General features: G+C 40.3%; 1 protein-coding gene across 1 annotated transcript; it reads right to left on the bottom strand.

Moving 5' to 3' along the window:
- Positions 1–2297: 2297 nt before the first annotated feature.
- Positions 2298–24259, bottom strand: LOC134800840 (phosphatidylinositol-3-phosphatase SAC1). The gene is made up of 15 exons (XM_063773397.1): positions 24172–24259; positions 21474–21568; positions 16687–16805; positions 14737–14829; positions 11531–11662; positions 10159–10267; positions 9655–9770; positions 7759–7983; positions 7304–7471; positions 5596–5703; positions 5149–5244; positions 4392–4559; positions 3631–3732; positions 2826–2962; positions 2298–2470 (listed from the first exon to the last, which is right to left on the bottom strand). Exons 1-15 carry the CDS (start codon positions 24207–24209, stop codon positions 2392–2394), a joined length of 1785 nt encoding a protein of 594 aa, XP_063629467.1. The 5' UTR covers positions 24210–24259; the 3' UTR covers positions 2298–2391.
- Between the last annotated feature and the right edge of the window lie 92 nt (positions 24260–24351).

Raw genomic sequence — 24351 nt, 5'->3', positions numbered from 1 at the left:
AAATATGAGACACGGGTAAAAATAAGAGAAAGTTTTTAACACTCAACAACTTATTCTATTTCACTCCTATTCCAAAAAAAGCCTTGTGCGTAAACTTATTTTTAAATGGAATAGTACTGAAATATAATAGGTTTTTGAGGGTTAGAAACTTTGTCTTATTTTTACCCCACCTGGCGGAATGACATGCTACGAGAAGTCATGTGACTATTTCTATACATTATTTATGTTTCGATTGGAGTTTCCTATTAACGAGTATCATATTGACTAGGCCCCTAGGTCAGAAACGTGAACGCACCTGATATAAGCGATTGCGCTTCTATTCTTAAGAGCAGTATTCCACCTGTCCAATTTTGTCAGTGCCTCTCACTCTCTCATTAAAGCAAAATGTGAGACGCAATACACATTAGACAAAGAAATTGGACAGGTGGAATACCACCCTGAAGTACTTGTAGTTGAAGTGAAGTTACAAAATATATATTCGTTATCCCGTTTACGAAACCCAATGCATCTTATTGACCAATCAAATTACGTAAAAAGTAAGTTGACAATTACAACTTGTTCGTTTCGCAGTAAGGAAAGGAAAGTGCAGTTATAAGACATGTTCGACTAACCTATTATGGATTTTTGTGGTCCGAAATAAATTATTTTTTTAGGGCATACTGAAAATTCCTGGAACTGGCCACTTAGAAAAAAATAAGTCGTCTCATATATCAGAATCCAGAAACTTTCAGTATGGCCCACGTAGTAGAAGGCCTCCTAGCTCTTATGCTTCGTATTCATCGAGTAGGCGCAGTACGGTTGGTGCCCTAACTTATGGCTCCTCTTCACGTTGGGCCAACGCCAACGAGGGACGCATTTATGCGTTAGAGGGAGCAAGTGATATTGCTATCTCATTCTACCGCATGGCTTGGCGTTGGCCCAACGTGAAGAGGAGCCATTATGTATCCACTTTTCTATACAGCTGCCATACGATAGATAAACATACAGCTAGTATGGCTAGGTTTTTGCGGATCATATCAGACGATGCAGCACATGACAATGTGCCCTCTATGCCCTGTCATCTGCACTACCGATGATCTCCTTAAAGCAACTCCCCGAGGAATACAAGTGGCAAAACATTGGACGAATATAATTTAGGAAATTGGATCACCTTTACACGATAAGAAGAAGTATGGCGACGCTGGTACTTATACTCTGTATCTTTAGGTATTTAAAAAGTAAACAAAGGCTTAAGGAGCCATTTGAGGGTAGATGAAAACATTACATGATCAAATAATGTAGGTTAAAGTCAGGGCGTTCAGTGACGGATCCAGGCGGTTTTGTGTTTGGTTGGTTAACCAATAAATGTTATAACTACCCGAAAATGTACAAATTGATTGTTTACTTTTATTTAAATGCCTAAAGACACATACTATAGGCTAGTGCACTCACAATACCACAGGGAAATTTGACCCAACTATGCATAACGAATGTGAAATAATAAAAGTAATATTTTCGCAAATGTGGCAAATATTCTTCTGGAATTATAAATGTGTAAGATGAATTTAAATTTAACGTTTTAGCTTACATTAGTATCTAGAATAAGTTAGAGTAGATTGACGTTTGAACGGAATTAATAAGATAACCGTTTTATGGTATAGGTAAATGTCATACCTTAAATGTATAAAATAATAATGTGTGCTGTAATAGATATAATGTGTTGACATGTAAAATACCTACTTCTATTTTATCAATAAAAGTTTGATTGATTGATTGAAATACCATACTGGTAAAATTTTCAACACGTAAAATCTTTTAATCCGGTTTTTGTCAAAACCGGTTTACTGAGAAATTAAATTAAAATAGTTTATATACAACAAATGCAAAGTTTGTCGAATAAACCAAAATAATTCGGTAAGAAGTTACCGATTTGCAAGTATACTTTAACAAATTCTAGATACCGGTTGAAACCTCGAGTCTTAGCACATACATTTTGTATGAGACCAACGTTATCGAGTCCGTAGGATTTGTTCGTGCATAGAGCGTGCGTTTCGGGACCGACAGGTTACAAACTTTTATGCCCGAAATCGCGTCCTGGCCCTGTGAGTATGAGGGAATGTAAACCGGTTTTTATTTGTATGAAATTTCGGTAAAAATTAATAACCGGTTATTAACCTATTTTTCATCCCGGTTTACATTCCCTAGTAGGTATAGACTTGTGGGTTTAACCTCCAGCTGCCAGTCTCCTACCCCATTTGAATATTTATTTAGACAAATCAAACTTGTCTTTGTCTTGGCAAGTTTTGATGTCTGGGGGCTCAGAGAAAGCCGTTACCGGGAGTCTCAGGGTCAAACTAGCTGCAAGGTGGCGGTGTGGCTACACTATGAGGACAGAGAACGGCGGCTCGTAGATCATAACTGCGGCCGCGAGCGGAGCGCCGCCAGACCGCCGCAGTCGAGGCGCGGCCAGTCCACGAAGTCCTTGCCGTTCCTGTGAAAAAAAAAAAACAAAGGTCAAGTTGGACTCAATTCAATTAAAATCTAAATAATAATAGATTAAGAGTTTTGTTTGTAAACTTCCTAATTATTGTGTGAAATAAACAGTAAAAAAAAAGTACATTTTTACTATGACCAGGCGTAGCTCACTCCGCGATTTCGTCGCGTCCCTACAAGTACATGCCCACACCAATTTTGGTGTCTAGCAGTAGTAGTTGCCGCGCACCGCTACGGAACGGACGCCTGCTCGCGCTTGCGCCACCTAGCGTTCATATCTGTCGTAATAGACGCGTTTTGTTAGAGAGTGAACCTTCTGTACCTAGTACTATTTTATTCTAGGGATAACTTACTTGACTATATAGGCGAGGGTGGCTCCCATACACGCGCCCCAGAACATGAGGCTGAACAGCACCTCACTGGTGTACTTGGAGGGCAGCGCCACGCTCGCCATGAACATGGACATGGCCACAAGCAGCACCGACGGGAACTGAAACAAACATTTCAAATTAATATCAAGGCTCGAAACCGGTTTTCTCTTCATACAAAAAATACCGGTATTATTATGTTCTTTTTCGTTCTTTGGTTTATTATTTCATTTTTGATGGGTCAATCTAATAATACGAAGTTACCTAAATACATGATTCAGTCCTACGGAAAGAGCACAAATTTATTAAAAATATTGGGCTTTATCGGATTAAAAAAAAACGGTTCCGTAATCAGGGGATTAAAATTACTGTCATAAAAAGATTACCTAATTTTGTTTAGTTATTAGTTGACTCGTAGAAAAAATATTGTATATAATATTGATATAATCAAGCTTTTCAATCTCGTACCTTACTTAGGCCACTCAGCAATACGTTACTCGACTGAAAAGCTCTCTATTATGTCACGATTGTATAAAATTCTAGGTATTCGCTAGCAGTTTTTGTCGCTATTACAATTTTGTCTCGAGTCTTGTTTACCAGATGATTCTAACGAGCCTAAATGAGTCGCTTAACTTCAAACTCGGGTAAATCCATCTGTCAGATTATACGATTTTGTTATTAAGAAAAGGTAATAGGGTAGATATTTGCTGAGAGGGTCTAATGGATTTACCCAAGTTTGAAGCTAAGCGACACAAAGCAAACTCGAGTTGAGATGATAAAATATACTTACGGTGATGTACTTCCAGTCTCTGTCTCTTCGAAGAGGACAGAGCGCTGTGTTGCCTTCTCCGTCGCGCACCACGTACTTGCCCAGCAGCAAGTCAATGGAGTCCTGCGAACAAAGACATGTTTCAATGTTACAAGTTGCAATAAAGCCTAAGAAATTATGTTTTATCCCTTTCTTACAAATATGGAAGTCAAAATAACACATAAGGACAAACGATTATTAGCTAATTGAGGTTTGTAGCGCGTTTATGAATAAGGGGAATAGTTTTTAAGTAACTTTGAAGTATCACTGAGAATTTACACCGACCATTAAAAGGCATAATCTGGTACGTTTACAGTTCGAGTGAAGCTGGTCTTCAAAAGTGAACTCTATGCAAATAACTATAAGGTACATGTTCACAAGTTTGCTGGCGCAAGTATACCTACTTCAAGCCAAAGACCACTTTATGAAATCTTTATTCGCCAATTTGTTTGTTCGAAAATGAACTTTATTTTATAAACTTCAAGGTATATTCTCACCTGTCGGAACCCATCAGTAAAGTAGTTCTTGAAATATGTCCTGAGGGAATTGACACCGTCCCTTAGGAGGCCTAATCTGGTACGTTTGCCGGTGCGAGTGAACTCGATATTCAAAAATGGACTTTATACTATACACCCTAAGGTACTTTTTAGCTTATTAATGTCATATTTGTGTTCGCCCCTGCAGTTGAAGATTGCGCAACGGAAAATGAACTTTATTTTGTAAATCTTAAGTTATATTCTCACCTGTCGGAACCCATCAGTGAAATTGTTCTTGAAGTATCTCGTGAGGGAATTGACACCGTCCCTTAGCAGGCCTAATCTGGTACGTTTGCCGGACCGAGTGAAATCGGTCTTCAGGGCTCCAGTGCCGGAGTACTGCGTAGATATCATGTCCGCGTGGTCTGCCCACACCTACGAATATGTTAAATAAATAATTAGAAATACATGCAAATTTACGCGGCTGAAATCGCTAGTTTACAATTATTTGTTTGAAATTGAGACCATTTCCAGTCACGTAAAAATAGATACCTGGTTAGAAGAACCATTGTTTACAATGTTTATCAATAGGGGGTATTACTGCAATGTTCTGCTGCCAGAGAGCAGCACTATGTTGTTTAGTAAACCAGAGTAACTTATACATACTAGGCGTTAAACAGTTTTTGACAAGTTTTCACTATGACATTGATGCATCAAGGCGGTTTGTTTACAGGTGGCCTACCGCGAAACGCGAAAATCGAAATTTCGTTATCTGCCTCTCTATCGATTGAATCTTAGGCAAGAGTGATAGAGAGGCAGAAACCGAACTTTCGATTTGCGTGTTTCGCGGTAGGCCCTGTGTTTGCGTTTGTGACGCCCTCTACGCAGAGTTTTGCGTAATATTCCCTATTACCTTCCAATTGAGCTACCAAAGCTTGCCAGACCTATGCGAATTTTTCCAATCTTTCCTTTTCCGATGAGGTGAATTATTCCATTTTCCCATTAATTAAAAAAATGTACTTACGTTGTTAAAAAGCACATCGAGCTCCGGATAGTTGTCTGGCGGGGTCACGGCGAGCAGTTTCAGCGCCCCCGCCAACTGCCGCTTGGCTAGTAGACTCTATACACCAAAAATAAAATTTTAACCATCAAATAAGGTTATTGTCATGACTTTTACCTTTGCTTGCGTTTAAGTGTATTATTTATCCGCAAGGAAACGAGTGGTACCTCTTTTGATCAATGATGTTAACTCTTAAATGGTGTTATATATTTTTAACAATGTCTACCTATGCTAGTACAAAAACGCTTTCGTGTGTCCGGTCCTCCTCTACAGGTCACACTTCTTAACCGATCTTGTAAAATTTTGTGAGCAAGTCCGATAATTGTGGCGATTTTTTTGTCGATCCAGTTTTTGTTTTTTTTTAATCGCGTAGCCACTAGTTAAAAAAATAAAAAGAATAAACGATTTTACCTGCACAACGTTAGTACGGTCCAGACAGTCGACGCAGTTGGTCCGGAAGACTCCGCTCTGCCGCAAGAGGACGCTGCCGCCGCGCGACATGAAGTAGCCGAACTCCGTCTGCGAACATTGGTTAAGTTATATCGCGAAATAAATTAAAAAAACTCAAAAATGCGCGTTTTCCCAGATGTTTGACCTAGGCTAGAGCGATTTTTTGCCCCCGAAAATTTCATTGAAATCGTTAGAGCCGTTTCCGAGATACTCAAAATATTTACTTGGTATAACTTACTTGGTATAAGATTAAATGTTTTAACGCTTATAATCGTAGCTGGGTCACAATACTTAACAACGCTATTATCTGATGTCAAACTAAAGCATCGTGTCAAATAAGTCCAACATGTTTTATTTTTAGCAGGATTCTAACACTCCGTTTAGCAGTGGATGGCCCCGAGGGGACGCCGGATAGCGGTACATCACACTCGTAGTATTACGTAGCGCCTGTAAGTGTATGTAATGTACCTGGCCCCGTAGACAACTTGCCAATCGCTAACGCTCCGTAGCGAACGAAACGCAACTGTCACTGTCACACTAATATGGAAGAGTGATAGAGAGACAGAAAGTGATTCGATGGCGAAGCGCAAGCGATCGCCACCGTCGTCGTGGCTAGGCCGCCTGTTCGTGCGCTATCCGGTCTATGAGTACCTTCAGCCTGTCGTAACGCCTGCCGCGGCGGCACTCTGAGTAGAAGTCGAAAGATTCGTAGCGGACACCGAGCAATGCTACGCAATCGTAGCAGTTTATAGCACTGTTTGTGTATGTAATCTACTTTTTCGTGTGCTGTCTGGTCTATGAGTACATTCAGCCTGTCGTAGCGCATGCCGCGGCACTCCGTGTGGAAGTCGATGGGTTCGTAGCGAACGCCGAAAATATGCTACGCGGTCGTAGCAATTCATAGCGCTATTTGTGTATGTAATGTACCTGTTCGTGCGCTATCCGGTCTATGAGTACATTCAGCCTGTCGTAGCGCATGCCGCGGCACTCCGTGTGGAAGTCGATGGGTTCGTAGCGAACGCCGAAAATATGCTACGCGGTCGTAGCAGTTCATAGCGCTGTTTGTGTATGTAATGTACCTGTTCGTGCGCTATCCGGTCTATGAGTACATTCAGCCTGTCGTAGCGCATGCCGCGGCACTCCGTGTGGAAGCCGAAGGGCTCGTAGCGGACACAGCAATGCTACGCGATCGTAGCAGTTTATAGCGCTGTTTGTGTATGTACCTACTCGGCTGCTATCAGATGAAATCCGGTCTAAGAGTTCATTCAGCCGGTCGTAGCGCTTGCAGCGTCACTCTGTATGGAAGTCGAAGGGCTCGTAGCGGACACCAAGCAGTGCTACGCGGCACTCGCAGCACTTGTTAGTGTGTGTGTATTGTACCTGTTCGTGCGCTATCCGGTCTATGAGTACATTCAGCCTGTCGTAGCGCATGCCGCGTCACTCTGTATGGGAGTCGAAGGATTCGTACAGAACACCGAGCAGTGCTACTCAACACTCGTAACATTTGTTAAAATGTGTGTATTGTACCTGTTCGTGTGCTATCCGGTCTATGAGTACATTCAGCTTGTCGTAGCGCATGCCGTGGCACTCCGAGTGGATGACGAAGGGTTCGTAGCGAACACAGAGCAATGCTACGCGATCGTAGCACTTGTTTGTGTATGTAATGTACCTGTTCGTGCGCTATCCGGTCTATGAGTACATTCAGTCTGTCGTAGCGCATGCCGCGACACTCCGTGTGGAAGTCGAAAGGTTCGTAGCGAACGCCGGGCAACGCGGCCGCGGCGACGGCCGAGCGGAAACCACGCTCGAGCGCCTCCTCTTTGCCGCAATGGTCGATCTGTTGGTGTGATAAGGGTTTTATTTATGTAATAACAAATTGAACATTAAAGTCAAGTGTAAAAGGCAGACAATTTTGCCGTTGCTCTTTCACATGTTTAGTGTAAGCTGCTACATGGTCGTCATGGGCCAGGGTACAAGCTGACTTTTATTGATGCTAGGCTACTGGGACCGGATTACCCCAAGGTACAACATTAGGACCTATGATTTTCTTATAGTACAAGCGGAGTACCCCAAGGTAATCCTTTAAGACCTTTACTATTCCTAATGCAAACCATTATTACTCACCAAATTAATGAGAACTTGGCTTCCATACAGCTGTTGTTGCTCCTTCACGTGCTTAGTGTAAGCCGCCACATGGTCCTCATGGGCCAGGGTACAAGCTGGCTTGTACTTGATGTTAGGGTACTGGGACCAGAAGAGTGGGATGGAGCCACGGGTTTGCACGAAGGAGGACTTCTCGCCGTCTCGCTCTATTATTTGCTCGGTTTCGACGTAGTTCGCTACGTTGCCCTGGGAAAGGTTGCTGATTAATTTAATAAGTCAAAAGAAAGCTTGTTTGTTGCTATGAATGTTATAATGCTAGCGCTAGCGAAGGGCAAAAGCTATTCTATTTCTAGTAGGGTAATTCGCCAGTAACTGGCCACTTTTAGTAACTGGCCGCCATACTAAAAATGAATTCTATTCACCTATAAACAGAATTCATTTTAGTATAAGGTGGCCAGTTACTAAAAGTGGTCAGTTACTGTAGAATTACTCTACGATTCCTTTACCCCCCAGGCACACAGAACTTTAGGCCCCTACTGTTCCTTGCACATGGAGTACTTTAACTTCCTTTCTAGAATATACGAAGTACCTCAAGGCATAACTTTATGACCACAAATGTTCCTAGTACATACGGATACGGAGTACCACAAGACACAACTTTAGGACCCCTACCGTTCCTAGTACAAACGGAGTACCCCAAGGCATAGCTTTAGTTCCCTAACTGTTTAAGCCCAAGTTTGGTACAAGTTACTGATTGTACTTAACATTTATACATACCTCTACATCGACCCCCCGCATGAAGAGCCTGGTGCCGGCGCGGGCCACGCTGCGCCTCGAGACCACGGACCACGCGAGCCTGTGTCCGTTCACCGTCACCTTGTTTATACATACCTCTGCATCGACCCCTCGCATGAAGAGCCTGGTGCCGGCGCGGGCCACGCTGCGCCTCGAGACCACGGACCACGTGAGCCTGTGCCCGTTCACCGTCACCTTGTTTATACATACCTCTGCATCGACTCCTCGCATGAAGAGCCTGGTGCGGGCGCGGGCCACGCTGCGCCTCGAGACCACGGACCACGTGAGCCTGTGTCCGTTCACCGTCACCTTGTTTATACATACCTCTGCATCGACCCCTCGCATGAAGAGCCTGGTGCCGGCGCGGGCCACGCTGCGCCTCGAGACCACGGACCACGTGAGCCTGTGCCCGTTCACCGTCACCTTGTTTATACATACCTCTGCATCGACCCCTCGCATGAAGAGCCTGGTGCCGGCGCGGGCCACGCTGCGCCTCGAGACCACGGACCACGTGAGCCTGTGCCCGTTCACCGTCACCTTGTTTATACATACCTCTGCATCGACCCCTCGCATGAAGAGCCTGGTGCCGGCGCGGGCCACGCTGCGCCTCGAGACCACGGACCACGTGAGCCTGTGCCCGTTCACCGTCACCTTGTTTATACATACCTCTGCATCGACCCCTCGCATGAAGAGCCTGGTGCCGGCGCGGGCCACGCTGCGCCTCGAGACCACGGACCACGTGAGCCTGTGCCCGTTCACCGTCACCTTGTTTATACATACCTCTGCATCGACCCCTCGCATGAAGAGCCTGGTGCCGGCGCGGGCCACGCTGCGCCTCGAGACCACGGACCACGTGAGCCTGTGCCCGTTCACCGTCACCTTGTTTATACATACCTCTGCATCGACCCCTCGCATGAAGAGCCTGGTGCCGGCGCGGGCCACGCTGCGCCTCGAGACCACGGACCACGTGAGCCTGTGCCCGTTCACCGTCACCTTGTTTATACATACCTCTGCATCGACCCCTCGCATGAAGAGCCTGGTGCCGGCGCGGGCCACGCTGCGCCTCGAGACCACGGACCACGTGAGCCTGTGCCCGTTCACCGTCACCTTGTTTATACATACCTCTGCATCGACCCCTCGCATGAAGAGCCTGGTGCCGGCGCGGGCCACGCTGCGCCTCGAGACCACGGACCACGTGAGCCTGTGTCCGTTCACAGTCACCTTATTTATTGCCACGACTGGTTTGTGTTAAGGAATGTATTTGGATGGATCAAAATTGGCAAAGGGTGGCTTTGTAAAGATAAAAAAAAATACAGATAAAAAGCATAGAGCAGCAGAAGTTGCTAAGGGGCCCAGGTGTTCAAAATGATCTTGACGCGATTTTATTGTTAAGAGCGTGTCAAGGTAATTTTGAACACCTCGCCCGCTTAGCAACTTCTGCTTGCTGACTGTACCATTTTATTAGGGAGGATATTCAAACACGGTGCAACCGATTTAGTTTAAAATAAATTTCGTAAAGTGTATTTATGTATTTAATTAAACATACATTTCTTGATATGTTATAGTTTTTCTGCAAATTATTCTGAATTTAAAATTATTATTTTGGGGTAGTTCAGTAAAGGATACAGCCCTGTATGACGGGCAGGGCGAACCTGGCGAACTGTGAATGCGAGTAGTCGCGCAGTAAGTGCCCGTTCCAGAGGAACCGACTGTCAGCGCGGGACGCCATTGACATCTGCACACAAATAATACATAATTTTAACAAATAGGTATAGCGCTGGTGACCTAGCGGTAAGAGTGTGCGACTTTCAATCCGGAGGTAATGAGTTTTTCGAAACTTATGTACGAAATATCATTTGATATTTACTAGTTGCTTTTCGGTGAAGGAAAACATCGTGAAGAAACCGGACTAATCCCAATAAGGCCTAGTTTCCCTCTGGGTTAGAAGGTCAAATGGCAGTCGCTTTCGTAAAAACTAGTGCCTACGTCAATTCTTGGAATTAGTTGTCAAGCGGACCCCAGGTTACCATGAGCCGTGGCAAAAATAGATCAGTAGCTCTCGAGTACTATCGACTCCCAGGTTCAAACACATAGTCTTAGCACTTAGACTTAGAGTACAGCGACAGCTACCTATTTTAGAATTGGACCACAGTGGAGGCATTACGGTCATACACATTTTATTGTATGGTTAACTCGTTCGCGACTTTCCTGTACACATCGCAAAATTAAGAGAATATCAAGCTAATTCGATGCTGGACTTTTACAGGCGTGGTATATTTTTTCAGTAGTTGACTTGACCCGGGTCGTTAACATTTAGTGTATTGTCCACATAAGAGACCTTTTTGTAAATGTGTTTGACCCGCGGCCTCGCAATGAATAATTAACTATTGCGAGGCTCCAGGCCGGATTTTAAGCCCCTTGTCTTCTATTTTAAGTAAAAAAAGCGGGGTGTTGCAAGAGGTCCCGGGTTCACCACCTCCTAAGGTCGGTAGAATATAAATCATATATCTAAAAGCTTAAGGTCGCAGGAGTCCGCTGGATGCGGGTGGCGCAAGACCGGTCATTGTGGTACTCTTTGGGGGAGGCCTATGTCCAGCAGTGGACGTCCTCTGGCTGATATGATGATGATCATCATCATCATGATGATCTGAAAGCTTATACGCTTGGTTCGTGGGGCCTCTGCGCACAGATGCTCCACGCGGCGCTCGGCAAACGGCTGAGGGAGGCAACGGGCGAGCCCCGCACGGGCAGCTTTCTCTCGCAGATAATTTAAATCGCAATCCAGCGCGGGAACGCTGCCCGCGTGTTGGGCACCCTCCCGAGGGCACCAAATTTTGATAGGTATTTTTAATTTTAGTTATTTTAATTGTAGTTAGTTTTAGTTTTATATCTGAAAGTATATTTCCGTTTCTTTACCCGTTCAGACACTAGGCCGTTTGAAAATACGCATTATCTTTTTTTTTTCACTATAATTTTCTTGTCTATGGTGGTATCTTACCGAGTGGAAATCCGCGGCGACAGAGTGTAGCCGCTGCAGTGTGTGTGTGATGTCATATCCATACGAGAAATACATCCCTGGCGCGTCCAGCGCCGCGCGGACCATGCGCTCATATGTGGTGTTGTCTTCTATCTGAAATAGAAGTATAGAGGCGGATTGTCAAAGTAAATTAAGAAGGAAATTTGGAGTATTTGTGATATTTCCCTGATACATGTAAATGGTCTAACGCTTAGCGTGTTAAAAGATGAATGTCCTATCCGTCTTTCATGTTTCAGGCGTGTTGTATCAAAGATACTGTAATGAGTTTCCACATATTTAACAAATTATATGTTTTTTTTCTCCAGTCATGGACACCAAAGCTCCAGTAATGGAACCCCGGTCATGGACGTGGATCCAGTAATGGGCCCCCTATAATGGACATTGCTCTATCAGTATAAAATATTATTGAAATAGGGAATAAGTTATGGCAAAAAAATCATTTTTTGGTATAAGCTTTTATCGTTGAATGTATTTTTCTTTCCACAGCCAATTATTATTGTATTAGACCCATCGACACAATTCCAATATGTTACCTAAACACAATTAGTTAGCGTTTATCGCAGAGTTCCCATGGCCACCTCCTGTCTCCATCATCAGATCAGGTCCATGTTATCATAATATTGCATTATCATCCGATTTGCATACTTAATTACATATACAAAATTTCAACTCAATCGGAAATCGGAAAGTGGGTCGAATTCAGCTACCAAGATTTGACGCACACTAACAGGGCAAGTTAAATAAAAGTTTGGAAAAACGATATTAATAGTGATGTGCCGACTATTGATTTGGCCGACTAGCCGACTAGCCGACTAATCGGCGCTCGAATGGCCGATTAGTCGGCCGACTAGTCGGCTAGTCGGCCAGATCATTGGTTTCGTATCGTTCAGGTGAAAAAAAAATAGTTTTACTCCTTTGGTTGCGCTATTTCATCATATTAGCTTGGTGTTCTCTACAGCTTCAAGGACCTATCACAAGAATTCTCGTTCAATTCCTGTCTTTCTTTTATTTTGCGATCCTGAGCAGATCGTCAGTACAGCTTGTAGGAGGTATTTCCAAGGCTCTATTTCCCGTACGTAGTCGCCAGTTAAGAACCTATCCCCTGTGGTCAGCGTCTTTACGATCAACGTGCCCTGTCTAAGTCTCTAAATTTTGCAATAACATTAATAGTTCGCCATAGCTCCACCATAAAAAAAAACAAATCCATACTATCCATACTAATATTATGAAGGCGAAAGTGTGTCTGTCTGTCTGTTACCTCTTCACGCTTAAGCCGCTAAACCGATTTAGTTGAAATTTAGTATAGAGGCAGTTTTTATGTCGGAAATCATCCCTGAAGAGTGCAAAGGGGGGTGGAATTGAAAGAGTTAATGAAATGCCTAATAATTGAAGTAAGCAATGCGCGAATTGAATGATTGCTATTAGCATTATCCAGGCGCTATACCTACGAGTACTTTGGCTTTTGTCACTAATTCCACGCAGACAAAGTCGCGGGCTAAAGCTAGTACTGAATAATAATAAAATTATTTAACTATCGAACTTGCCCATGGAATTACACGAGAATCAGTAGAGATCGACCTGTAGAGGAAAACACCATCCCACCAACATACGATAACGATCAAACGGTCAATTATATGAACAAAAGTTTTCGTATGCACCCTGAATAGGTAAATATATATTTTAGTAAAATAGACGCACTAATAAAGTGCCGACTAATCGGCCATTTTTGCCGACTTGTCGCCGACTAATCGCCGACTACAAATGTGGCCGGATAGTCGGCTTTCCCGACTAGTCGGCGACTAGTCGGTACATCCCTAGATATTAATTTATCCGAAGTCCGAGCATACCTCCTGGTTGACATATTTCGTAACTACATTTTACTTCTGTATTGTTTAAACATGAAATTATGGCTTGGCAAGCATCATTATGTAAATTGTCCCATCATAGGAGGTATGCAGTTTTACAGCTCCTATAATGGGATTGGGATGGAATCAAGTATTAATTAATTAAAATTTAATAAATTAACTCACCTCTTTTAGCGAAGTTGTTAAGAATTCTTAGTGGTATTTTTTTTCAGTGACACGACAACTTTTGGGTTGACGCCTATTTCTTAAAATATAACCAAATTTAATAAAAATTCAAACTGAAACAGCTCTAGGACTCTTATTCATGATAAAATATAGCCAGTGTTTATAAATAGTAGATTGTACAACAAGGGCATAAAGTGACCCATTTTTACCCGAGGCAATTTTTTGGTCTGAGTGAAGCGAAGACCAAAATAGTAGACGAGGGTAAAAATTGACATTTATGCTCTTGTTGTACACTCTGCTTTTCACTTCGATTGCGAGGAAAATATACAAAAAATCAAATATTTTAGGTTATTTTAACGTATTTATTCAAGACTAAAGAAAATTGTGCTTGGGCCGGTCGGGGGCGCGCCGGCAGGGCTGGCAGTTTGTATGCCAGAATTTGGACTTTATTGCTAAGTCAATAAGGGTCGTAATAGATGATTTTACTTTATGCTCTAGAGCATAAAATGCGATTTTATGTCGTCTACGCACGACATAAAGGTGCACTTTTTGAGTATGAGAAGTGAAAACTACTTTTAGATACTTATATTAGAGGATTTGTGGTTTTTTGTCCCATTACCGGTTCCACGTCCATTATAGGGTATACTACGTTATATGAATTAGGAAAAGACAAGTGCAAATGCAAACACGAACTTATTATCATTTCAAAATATATAATTAATATATAAATTAAACGACATTTATTTTCCGTTTCATATAATTAGTAGTAGTACTACTACAGTACACTTTATTGTACAAAAATACATAAATTAAAAATAACATACAATTAGTAAGAAGTACAAAGGCGAACTTATCCGTTTGAGGGATCTCTTCCAGTTAACCTTTGAGTAGATGATAATTAAATGGATATAGGCAAATAAAATCCATTAAAATCATCGAACAAAATTTCACAAGACTCGGTTGAGAAATGTGACCTGTAGAGAACAGTCGGAATTACGAAATCTTCGCGCTCATTCGGTCGAGATCAATTAGTTAATTAGTTTTATTCGTTTTACGACATACATAATAACTATAATAAGTGTCAGATAAGGACAAGTAATTAATAGCTGGTTGCGCATTAATATTAACAATATTTACCTGTTTGTTGGTAAGATGGGTGGTTGACCTGGCGTAGGGAATGATATCCGTGCCGGCCAACTGGTAGATGTCGTGCCCATTTAGTTTACCGATCTGGAACATAACACATTTTAAATACTCACCCTACTGTAAATACTGTAAACGTATTAAGTTTTTGTAGGCATTGAATTGACGACCGGCCTGGCCTAGTGGGTTACTGGGTACTCAGACAACGATATATATAATATATAAATACTTAAATACATAGAAAACAACCATGACTCAGGAACAAATATCTGTATCATCATACAAATAAATGCCCTTACCAGGATTCGAACCCGGGACCGTCGGCTTCATAGGCAGGGTCACTACCCACTAGGCCAGACCGGTCAAGGTTAAGTTACATTTATTATTAGCCGACTGATCTAAAGGAGCCAAGGGAGCGGCAGCGTTATGATATACACGGTGACCTTAGCCATTGGACAAACCCTGAAATCCCACGTAGGGTTACTTTTCAGAAATGCTCTAACGGTAATATTTTTTTAATTAGAACAAAAGATAATAAAATAAATTTTCAAACATAAGTTATTTCCAATAATCGACAACAAAAAGAAACATACTGTTTTAATCATTGGCAGTGCTTTTGACAATTTGTTTGAAAATGTGCGGCAATGATGACATTTGTCAAAAGTCAGAATCTTATTAATGTCATAAATAAAAAAGATAATCAAAACGGTCGAAGAAGGTTTCATACTATTTATTACCTCAGGAGCTAGAGTCTGGCTAGCCAAATTTTGTTGACAGATATTTCCTTGTTGTATCACCAATTGTCTATGATTTAAAAAAAGTTAAAAAAGTCTGCTGTCAATTTATGTCATTAATTCAAATTGTTTACGGTTTATAAGGCGTTTATTTTAAATAATATTAATAATTACTATACCGAGTGAGGTCCGCAAACTATTATTTAAGCTCGTAAATAATTACGACAATGTGCGAAGTCGACGTGAAGCGTTGTATAACGAAAAACTGCAATGTTTACAAGTCGTATCCAATTTAGTAGGTTGGTGCACTATTAATATTTTGATACTTTAAGTACTTGTTCTAACATTTGCCTATTGCTTGGATAAAGTACGTGAATTTATTAATGCCTGAATCTCATAAACAGGACAAGTGTATAAAGAAACGGATAAACTAGAAGTTCTGGAAAATATCAATAAAATCTAAACATTTGAACGTAAACATATGTGTTTGTCGTTGACTGTATTTTAAATAGTGGTAGAAATTATGTGAGCTGACTTTGAGTGCACGTAAACGTATATTTAACTTATCTGCATAGGTACGTTACGTGTGCACAGAAAATCAAAAATATTTTCTAGTATCAAAACTATCATTCCTACTACACTGTGTGACCAGCCTAAGATTTTTTGAATTTCCCGCCAAGAATTTGTGTAATATTTCAGTAGCCAGACTCTACTTACACATACAGGTTGTCCCAAAGTAAAAAAATCGTAATTTGTTAATTTCTTCGTAACCGCTACACCGATTGTTATGATACTTTGTATACTGGTTCTAAATACCCTAATGCATATGTACATTTCGGCTTTGTCCAATGGCTAGGGACACCCTGTATACCTTCTTTATTAACTACATTTCAAACTATCTTTTAAGAGGAACGTGATAACCTGATAATAGAAATCTGTTGCTGACTTACAATACAATATATTAAAATCGGATAAAAAAATAAAGGAGTTTTTTTTTCATGATATAGGAGGCAAACGAGCAGACGGATCACCTGATGGTAAGCGATTACCGCCGGCCATGGACACACGCAACACCAGAAGGGTTGCAAGCGCGTTGCCGGCCTTTTAGATGGGAGTACGCTCTTTTCTGGAAGGTTTGAAGGTCGTATCGGTCCGGAAATACCGCAGGCGACAGTTCATTGTTCATTTAGGGTCAAAATGTATTTCTTACCAGTATCCTATATTTGGCAACGACCAGATATAATCCGGATATGAGTTTGATGGAGCCGAGGAAGCCGCAGACAGGTTTGTACGCATTCTCTGGGATCGGAATCTTCACAGTGCCGTAAGCTGTCAACAAAATAACATACTATGGTACCTAAACAAAATTTGGTAACTAAACCAGGTACAATATTTTAACCCCTGGAACGCCGAACCGACAAACGTACTTGTACCCGTCAGATGCCTAGTGCCGGATCCGTCCCATCCCCCTCAAATGCCGGATAGGCTCGCGTACGTGCACCCGTCAACTGCCGCGATAAATGCAAGTGCTATAGTGCAAATGATATAAAACTCTATTTGTAAGTGTTTAGATCTCAAAATTGTAAAAATATAATACAATAAATTTGGTGACTGATAAGGCACAAGGCAGTTGAGACAGTTTGTACAGATCTGGGACTAGGCAGTTGACGGGTACAAAAATTGAAGACCCTCCGGCAGTTGACAGGACTGGTACGGATATGGCACTAGGCGTCCCAAGGGTTAAATCAATTTATCTACACACACATCATAAACTCTCTATGACGCCTTCAAAATCCGTAAATAATGGCCCACATTACGATAAACTGTTTTGTTACAGCAAATTTCTTATCTGTGAAAATGTGGTAATAGCTTCATTACTATATCAAAATCGATTTGGTAATGCATTCAAATTTCGAACACCTCTGAAAAAAAAGCAATTTGATTTGACCCCTATTCTAATATCAGTCGAGAAGACGTTTTATTCGAAATCAAATGACAATTACATACAATATTGACAAAACCCGCATGTAAGTTGGTATCGGACGATATGGTAACCGACCCCGACTCTAGTTTGTCTCTGAATTTAAAAAAAACTACGGATGCGTGACATGCGTGAAAAAAGTTTTCTTTTGCCGCCATTTGACATACAGTTTATATTTTAATTAATTTGTAAGTAAAAAAATATTTGTTTTTGTTGTTTTTAAAGTAACTATAACAAAAGTTTCGTGTAAAATGTGCGATAAAGATATTTCGGTGACGCCAGCTCATATCCGCGAGTTCCGCCAGAGAGGAAATTGCCCCAATGCCGGCTGTAATATGAGGTTAGTGAATATATCATAGAAAGTTTATAATATGTGTGTAGATAAAGCAGTGTATGTAACTGTACATAATTAGGCATTAAAACACTCGTGTGATACTATTATGAAACTCATTTCATTCGTTTCATAAACCCACACTCGTATTTTAATGCCTTTCATTATGTAGCAGTCACATAAACTACTATTTTTAAACATGCAGATACGTCTGCGAGCGATATTCGAAATTTTATATTAAAGGAAAAAATTGAAAAATTACGCTTCCGGCAGGACTTGAACCCGCAACTTCCGCAATCCGTGCGTTAGCTCTCCCAATTGAGCTACGGAAGCCTACCAGACGCCAGAGCCTACGGATTGCGGAGGTTGCGGGTTCAAGTCCTGCCGGAACCGTAATTTTTCAATTTTTGCCTTTAACCTTTTAACCGCCAGCAATTTTTGATCGAGCGTGCTCGTGTCGCCACCGACAGAAATTGTACCACGCAGAGTAAGGTTGGCATAGTTACGGGAGTAATAAATGTGCTGTAAAAACCAAATCAGATCTTTGTCTTATTTATCAGACTGTGGCGAAATGAGATGGATATGTAATGTCTTATATATCAGACTCTGGCGGTTAAAGGGTTAATATAAAATTACAATATTTTAATTTATTTTATAGTTATCAGTAGGCCCCACTGATAACTGTCCATCGGTGGACTTTATTACAAAGGCAAGCCACCGATGGACAGTTAAGAGTGTCGCTGTTTGTACGAGCCGTGGCAGTATCTCGCGAGATAGACTACCAGACTCTTTCTAACTTGCACAGGTAAAGGTAAAAAGATGGGTAGTCAAAATCGCGCGCGAGGTACTGTCGCACACGCGTGCTAAGGCTTACTGGAAGAGACCGCTTATAGCGATAGACCTATTTACATGATGCATTAATAGTATTTTATACAATCGTGATATAATAGAGAGTTTTTCAGTCGAGTACCGTGTTTAGGCAACGAAGCTTGCTGAGTTGCCTAAGTAAGATACGAGATTGAAAAGCTTGATTATATCACTATTGTATACAATATTTTTTCTACTAGTCAACAAAAATAATACTTTTCTCAAAAATGGACGGCAAAGTCGACTTTGCCGTTTAAAAAATAGGTTGCGAAGCGCGTAGTTTATGGTCAGTCAAAGATTAAAAAGTTAAAAACATTGCAGTCTCGATTTTGGGCCTGCAATGTTGCATACAAATTCCATTATTTGTCGAGTTCCAAACTTTTTAAAAGTTGAAATGGCCATATCAAATGAAGGCACAGGCCCATTAAACAGCCAAACAGATGATTAGTACCGCGACTATTTAGCTGTCTCAAATAGGTTGGCGTATTTTCGGCAGAAAAATACACTTCTATTTTTTTATTAAAAAAATAAAAAGGCGGCAAAGCTAATTTTTAGGGTTCCGTACCCAAAGGGTAAAACGGGACCCTATTACTAAGACTTCGCTGTCCGTCCGTCCGTCCGTCCGTCCGTCCGTCCGTCCGTCCGTCCGTCTGTCACCAGGCTGTATCTCACGAACCGTGATAGCTAGACAGTTGAAATTTTCACAGATGATGTATTTCTGTTGCCGCTATAACAACAAATACTAAAAACAGAATAAAATAAAGATTTAAATGGGGCTCCCATACAACAAACGTGATTTTTGACCAAAGTTAAGCAACGTCGGGAGTGGTCAGTACTTGGATGGGTGACCGTTTTTTTTTTGCTTTTTTATCGTTTTTTTTTTTTTTTGCATTATGGTACGGAACCCTTCGTGCGCGAGTCCGACTCGCACTTGCCCGGTTTTTTCAATTGTTTCTACTTTTTTCTGTGAAAATATATACTTAAGAAAGTTGCTTTTGTAAAATATTTCTATGATATTTATATTTCTTGCACCATTTTTGAGAAAAGCACTATATATGACTCGGCTGGAAGGCTACTTGCTGGCTTCGGATTCAATTAAACGGACTCCCAAGGTCGTCCGTTTAAAACGAATCCTCAGCCTGCAAGTAGCTACTTCCGAGCCTCGACAATAATGTACTATTAAACTAGTAGAATCATACAAACAAACCAAACCAAAAGTATACAGCTAAGATTCGCGAACAGCCGCGATACCTTCATACTGGTACGCGCCCCGGCCGCCGCGCCCCGCGCCCCACGGCGGGCTGGTCAACGACACCTTCTCGTAACTCATGAGGCCCTGGGACTTGCTCCGCGCTAAATTCAATTTTTAGACAGTTGTTTTCTCGATTTTGGCCACCGTAGCCTATGGAGACTAACAAGCAACACTAAGTGGTTTTCGTAGTCTATGGATGTTGCTATATTAAGGGTGTCACATGCGCGTCTCTGACTTATGAACCAATTGTTTCTACTATACAACCTGAAATAATTAATTTGAGCTATGGTTTTGTTTCGTCCTCTTGATCGCGGCGAGCTGTGATTGGTCAATTTCATTATAGTTGACTAAACTGTATCGATATGAATATTATAGTTGAGTTGGGAGCCCATACATTAAAAATACCCAATTGCAGTTTGGTATAAGAAATCTTAATTCAAGAATTACAGTCGACTAGTAGAAAAAGAATATTTACTTGGTTAATATTTACTAAAGGTAATATATAATAAGTATAATATATTTTCACTTCTCATGCTCAAAAAGTGCACCTTTATGTCGTGCGTAGACGACATAAAATCGCATTTTATGCTCTAGAGCATAAAGTAAAATCATCTATTACGACCCATATTGACTTAGCAATAAAGTCCAAATTCTGCCATACAAACTGCCAACCCTGCCGGCGCGCCCCCGACCGGCGCTCTCCCGATCGGCGTGCCCCGCGCCTCCGACCGGCCCAAGAACAATTTTCTTTAGTCTTGAATAAATACGTTAAAATAACCTAAAATATTTGATTTTTTGTATATTTTCCTCGCAATCGAAGTGAAAAGCAGAGTGTACAACAAGGGCATAAATGTCCATTTTTACCCTCGTCTACTATTTTGGTCTTCGCTTCGCTCAGACAAAAAAATTGCCTCGGGTAAAAATGGGTCACTTTATGCCCTTGTTGTACAATCTACTATTGAACATTAGTCATGTTTGATGCAATAAATCTAACCACACCCTAGTTAAGCAACACACATTCAGAGCTTGAAGCTATACACATACTACTTATATATAGAAATAACAGGTAATTATGTTCAAGAGGTCTGGTGTTATCAGTGAGTTCAATGAATTTGAACTCTGTCCCATTTTCCTTGTTACTGTGACAAAGTATGAAGTAGAAATTAAACTCCTTGAATAACATTATGTACAGTCAGCAGCAGAAGTTGCTAAGCGGGAGAGATGTTCAAAATTACCTTGACACGCCCTTATTCTCTTAACAGTAAAGTCGCGTCGAGATCATTTTGAACACCTCCCCGCTTAGCAACTTCTGCTGCTGACTGTACCATTATTTGATGTTTGTTTGTCCATTGTACAGGCAGCAGAAGTAGCTGAGTAGTTGAAGTGTTTAAAATCATCTACACACTTTTATTCTCTTAACAATAAAGCTAGTAACACCTATGTCCTATGTGTGTCTTACAAAAAAATGCTTTAATAAAATAATATCTGTTAATTGGTATGAAAATAAATCTGGTATTTAATGCTAAATTATTACAGTTATAACATCTATGAAAATGATGAACCTACCTTTGACAGAGGCTTCCCCAGATACCCTGTCGATGACCAGTATCTCTGTAGGGTTTATGGTGGGCTCCAGGTAGAACTTGTCAGACGTTGTATATCTGAAACAAAACAATATGTTATATTTTTTGTACTACAATATGTTTTAACCCATGTGTAACAGGGTTGGCACATGCCGACAGGACATTTTATAAGACATATCTAATATATTATATTTTTTAAATTTCTTACACAGCAGAAAAAAAGAGTAAATAAGTAATATGAGGTAAAAAATTGTATTATATAGCAAGAAAAGTTGTGAAAAAAATCCTTACATATGGGTTGCATTGTAATAGAAGTTGAATAGCGCTCCTGTATTAAACCCATTTGAGTGACCTGGTAGACAGCCAGCGGTACACTGAGTATAACATTTGAAATATAATTAGTCAATTAATAGTTATTAATTGAGTGACTCATTAACTATGTACGTGGCCTTAACTTTATCCCTAAAGATTTTCCTTAACAGCTACACCATTCCTTGCCACATAACAAATACAGTTAAAACAGGATACGAGGAGGAAAATGACACAATAAATATGATTGTCACAGGCAGTTTTGCTAACATTTATTTCAGGGGCCCGTTTCTCAAAAGCTTGTAACTTGTAATACAAGTGGAAGCCTCTTTCTAACAAATGCAGTGGCGGATTTGCAGTTGTGGCCGCCCTAGGGCCCAAGCCCTGTAGTAACTACTAGCCGCCCCTTTCTCAGCACCCATCTATAAACTGCCGCGCCCTAAATATCTTGCCGCTCTAGGCCCGGGCCTACTGGACCTTAGGGCAAATCCGCCACTGAACAAAAGCTGTCAAAATGTGAGATCCGCTTTTATTACAAGTTACAAGCTTTTGAGAAACGGGCCGTAGATATAATATGTAAGACAAGGCAAGTTACATATTAAATTACAATTCAAATGAAATTGCTCTCATACAATTGGCTACTTTCCTACTAGTCAAATCAGCTTCTTTTTTAGAACTGTCAAAACGATTTGCTAATATGGAATTTATATGAAAACGTGTGTAGTGACGTCACAGTCAACTCACCTACGTTTTATACTTCCATCCGATTTATTAAATAGAAATTGTGTTTAAAAATAACTGCTATCTATGTTTTTCTAATAATGAGCTGGTGCTTTATTTCGTGCACGGAGTGAAATAATTTATTTTAAGTAAAGGAAAGTACCCAATTGAAGCAGTACTCTCATTTTGAATGACAAGCAGAAACATCATGAAACTTTGCATGGACATTCAAGTAACATACAGATGTAGTGCTTAATTATTTTCCATCATATTTTCTCGGAAACTTTCGTATCTGTAATGCTACTTCAGTCAACCTCAGTACTTTTTGTACCGAGACTGACTGAAATAGCAAGACACGTTCATATGATTCCGTGAAAATATGATGGAAAATAATTATGCACTACATCTGTCTCGTACTAATTTTTGTTGCTAAAATGTTGTAATACAAATAGTGTGTATAAGCTTTGTATACAAAATGTTAACTCATTCAACTTTTTTTGTATTGCAATTTCTAGCAATGAAAACTAGTACCCGGCCTAAGATACATGATACATGAATGTCCATACCAAGTTTCATGCCATTTCAGCAAGTTGTTTTAAAATGGGAGTGTAAGTACAATTGTATGGTGATGGCTAGGTTCTCTAAGAACAAATTAAATTACTAATTTTTTTATGAAAATATTTTTATTTGTTTTTATTATGTTGATAGCCAGGTTCTTTCAATCAATCAATCTTGGGACTCTTAAACATGAAACAAACACAAGTAGCTAAAAAAATCCATATGAGTAATTTATTTATTTATTTTTATTTATTTATTTAAAATTTAAATCAGGCAACAAGGCCCATATTACAAATACCTTACAGACTAACATACATCTATATATATTATAAACTTAAAAACTAAACACTATTTATGCGACAAAACTAACTAATAACTAATAATACTAATTAACTGAAAAGGTTGTAATATCTGCTAATTACTGGGAAAATCCTCACATTTTGGTTATTTGAGTCATCTATATTGTAACACTAACTGCAAATTTGTTGGCATGGAATGATGATGAATATTGTTAAAAACTAACCTATGTCCTTCCCGAGGTATCAAACTATCTACATACCAATTTCCATCTAAATTGGTTCAGCACTTTAAGTATGGAGAGGTAACAGACAAACAGATAGAGTAGATAGATACAGAGATATGGTTATAAATTCTCCTGTAAAGTATAAAAATAAACTAACCGCATTAAATTTTCATATTCATGTGTTTAGAGCATGTTTTACATGATGTTACGGGAATTCACATGTTAGTGAGGTTTACATTATAATTAATAAAAACCAATATTTGTCATTACATGGTTAGGTACAAGTCGATCTCTCGCAAAAATCTTTCGTTTTATACCGTCGATTACGACACTTAAATAAAAGACCTTTAAGAAACTGTACATGAGCAATACATTCCTGATATTAAAATAAGCCCTTAAATAAAGTAATCAGTCTGTACTTACGAAGAATAAACTACTGTTTAATATGGTATCAATGAAAACAAGATAAGTGTGACAGATGTGAATCAAATTTTAAAAAGTCCTATAAAATACGGTTATCCTCACTAAGGACATTATATTGTCTTTTTTAGAAATATTGTTTGTTACTTACAGTTTAATATCATCGTGAATTAGTAGCTGATCTGCCATTATTAACGATTTCTATTAAATTTTCCTTGCTGCAAACACATCACCCGTGACAAAGAGCATATAATCACTACGTTCTAAGAGGCGGAACTCCATAGTACGTTTTTGTCAAACGGTTCGTTTTGACAGGACTTGACTGACGTAT

The sequence above is a fragment of the Cydia splendana genome, chromosome 20, assembly GCF_910591565.1.
Source record: "Cydia splendana chromosome 20, ilCydSple1.2, whole genome shotgun sequence".
Lineage (NCBI taxonomy): Eukaryota > Metazoa > Arthropoda > Insecta > Lepidoptera > Tortricidae > Cydia > Cydia splendana.
Note: the sequence above shows the minus strand (reverse complement) of the source record. Positions and strands in the feature narration are given on the sequence as shown.

What these genes read in the sequence shown, in the direction of transcription:
- LOC134800840 (XM_063773397.1), bottom strand. Translation starts at nt 24,209, where the DNA reads ATGGCAGATCAGCTACTAATTCACGATGATATTAAACT. An exon ending in TCGATGTGCTTTTTAACAAC is followed by an intron (nt 4,560 to 5,148) that starts GTAAGTACATTT and finishes ACATATTCGTAG; the next exon opens with GTGTGGGCAGACCACGCGGA. An exon ending in GAGACTGGAAGTACATCACC is followed by an intron (nt 2,963 to 3,630) that starts GTAAGTATATTT and finishes TGTTTGTTTCAG; the next exon opens with TTCCCGTCGGTGCTGCTTGT.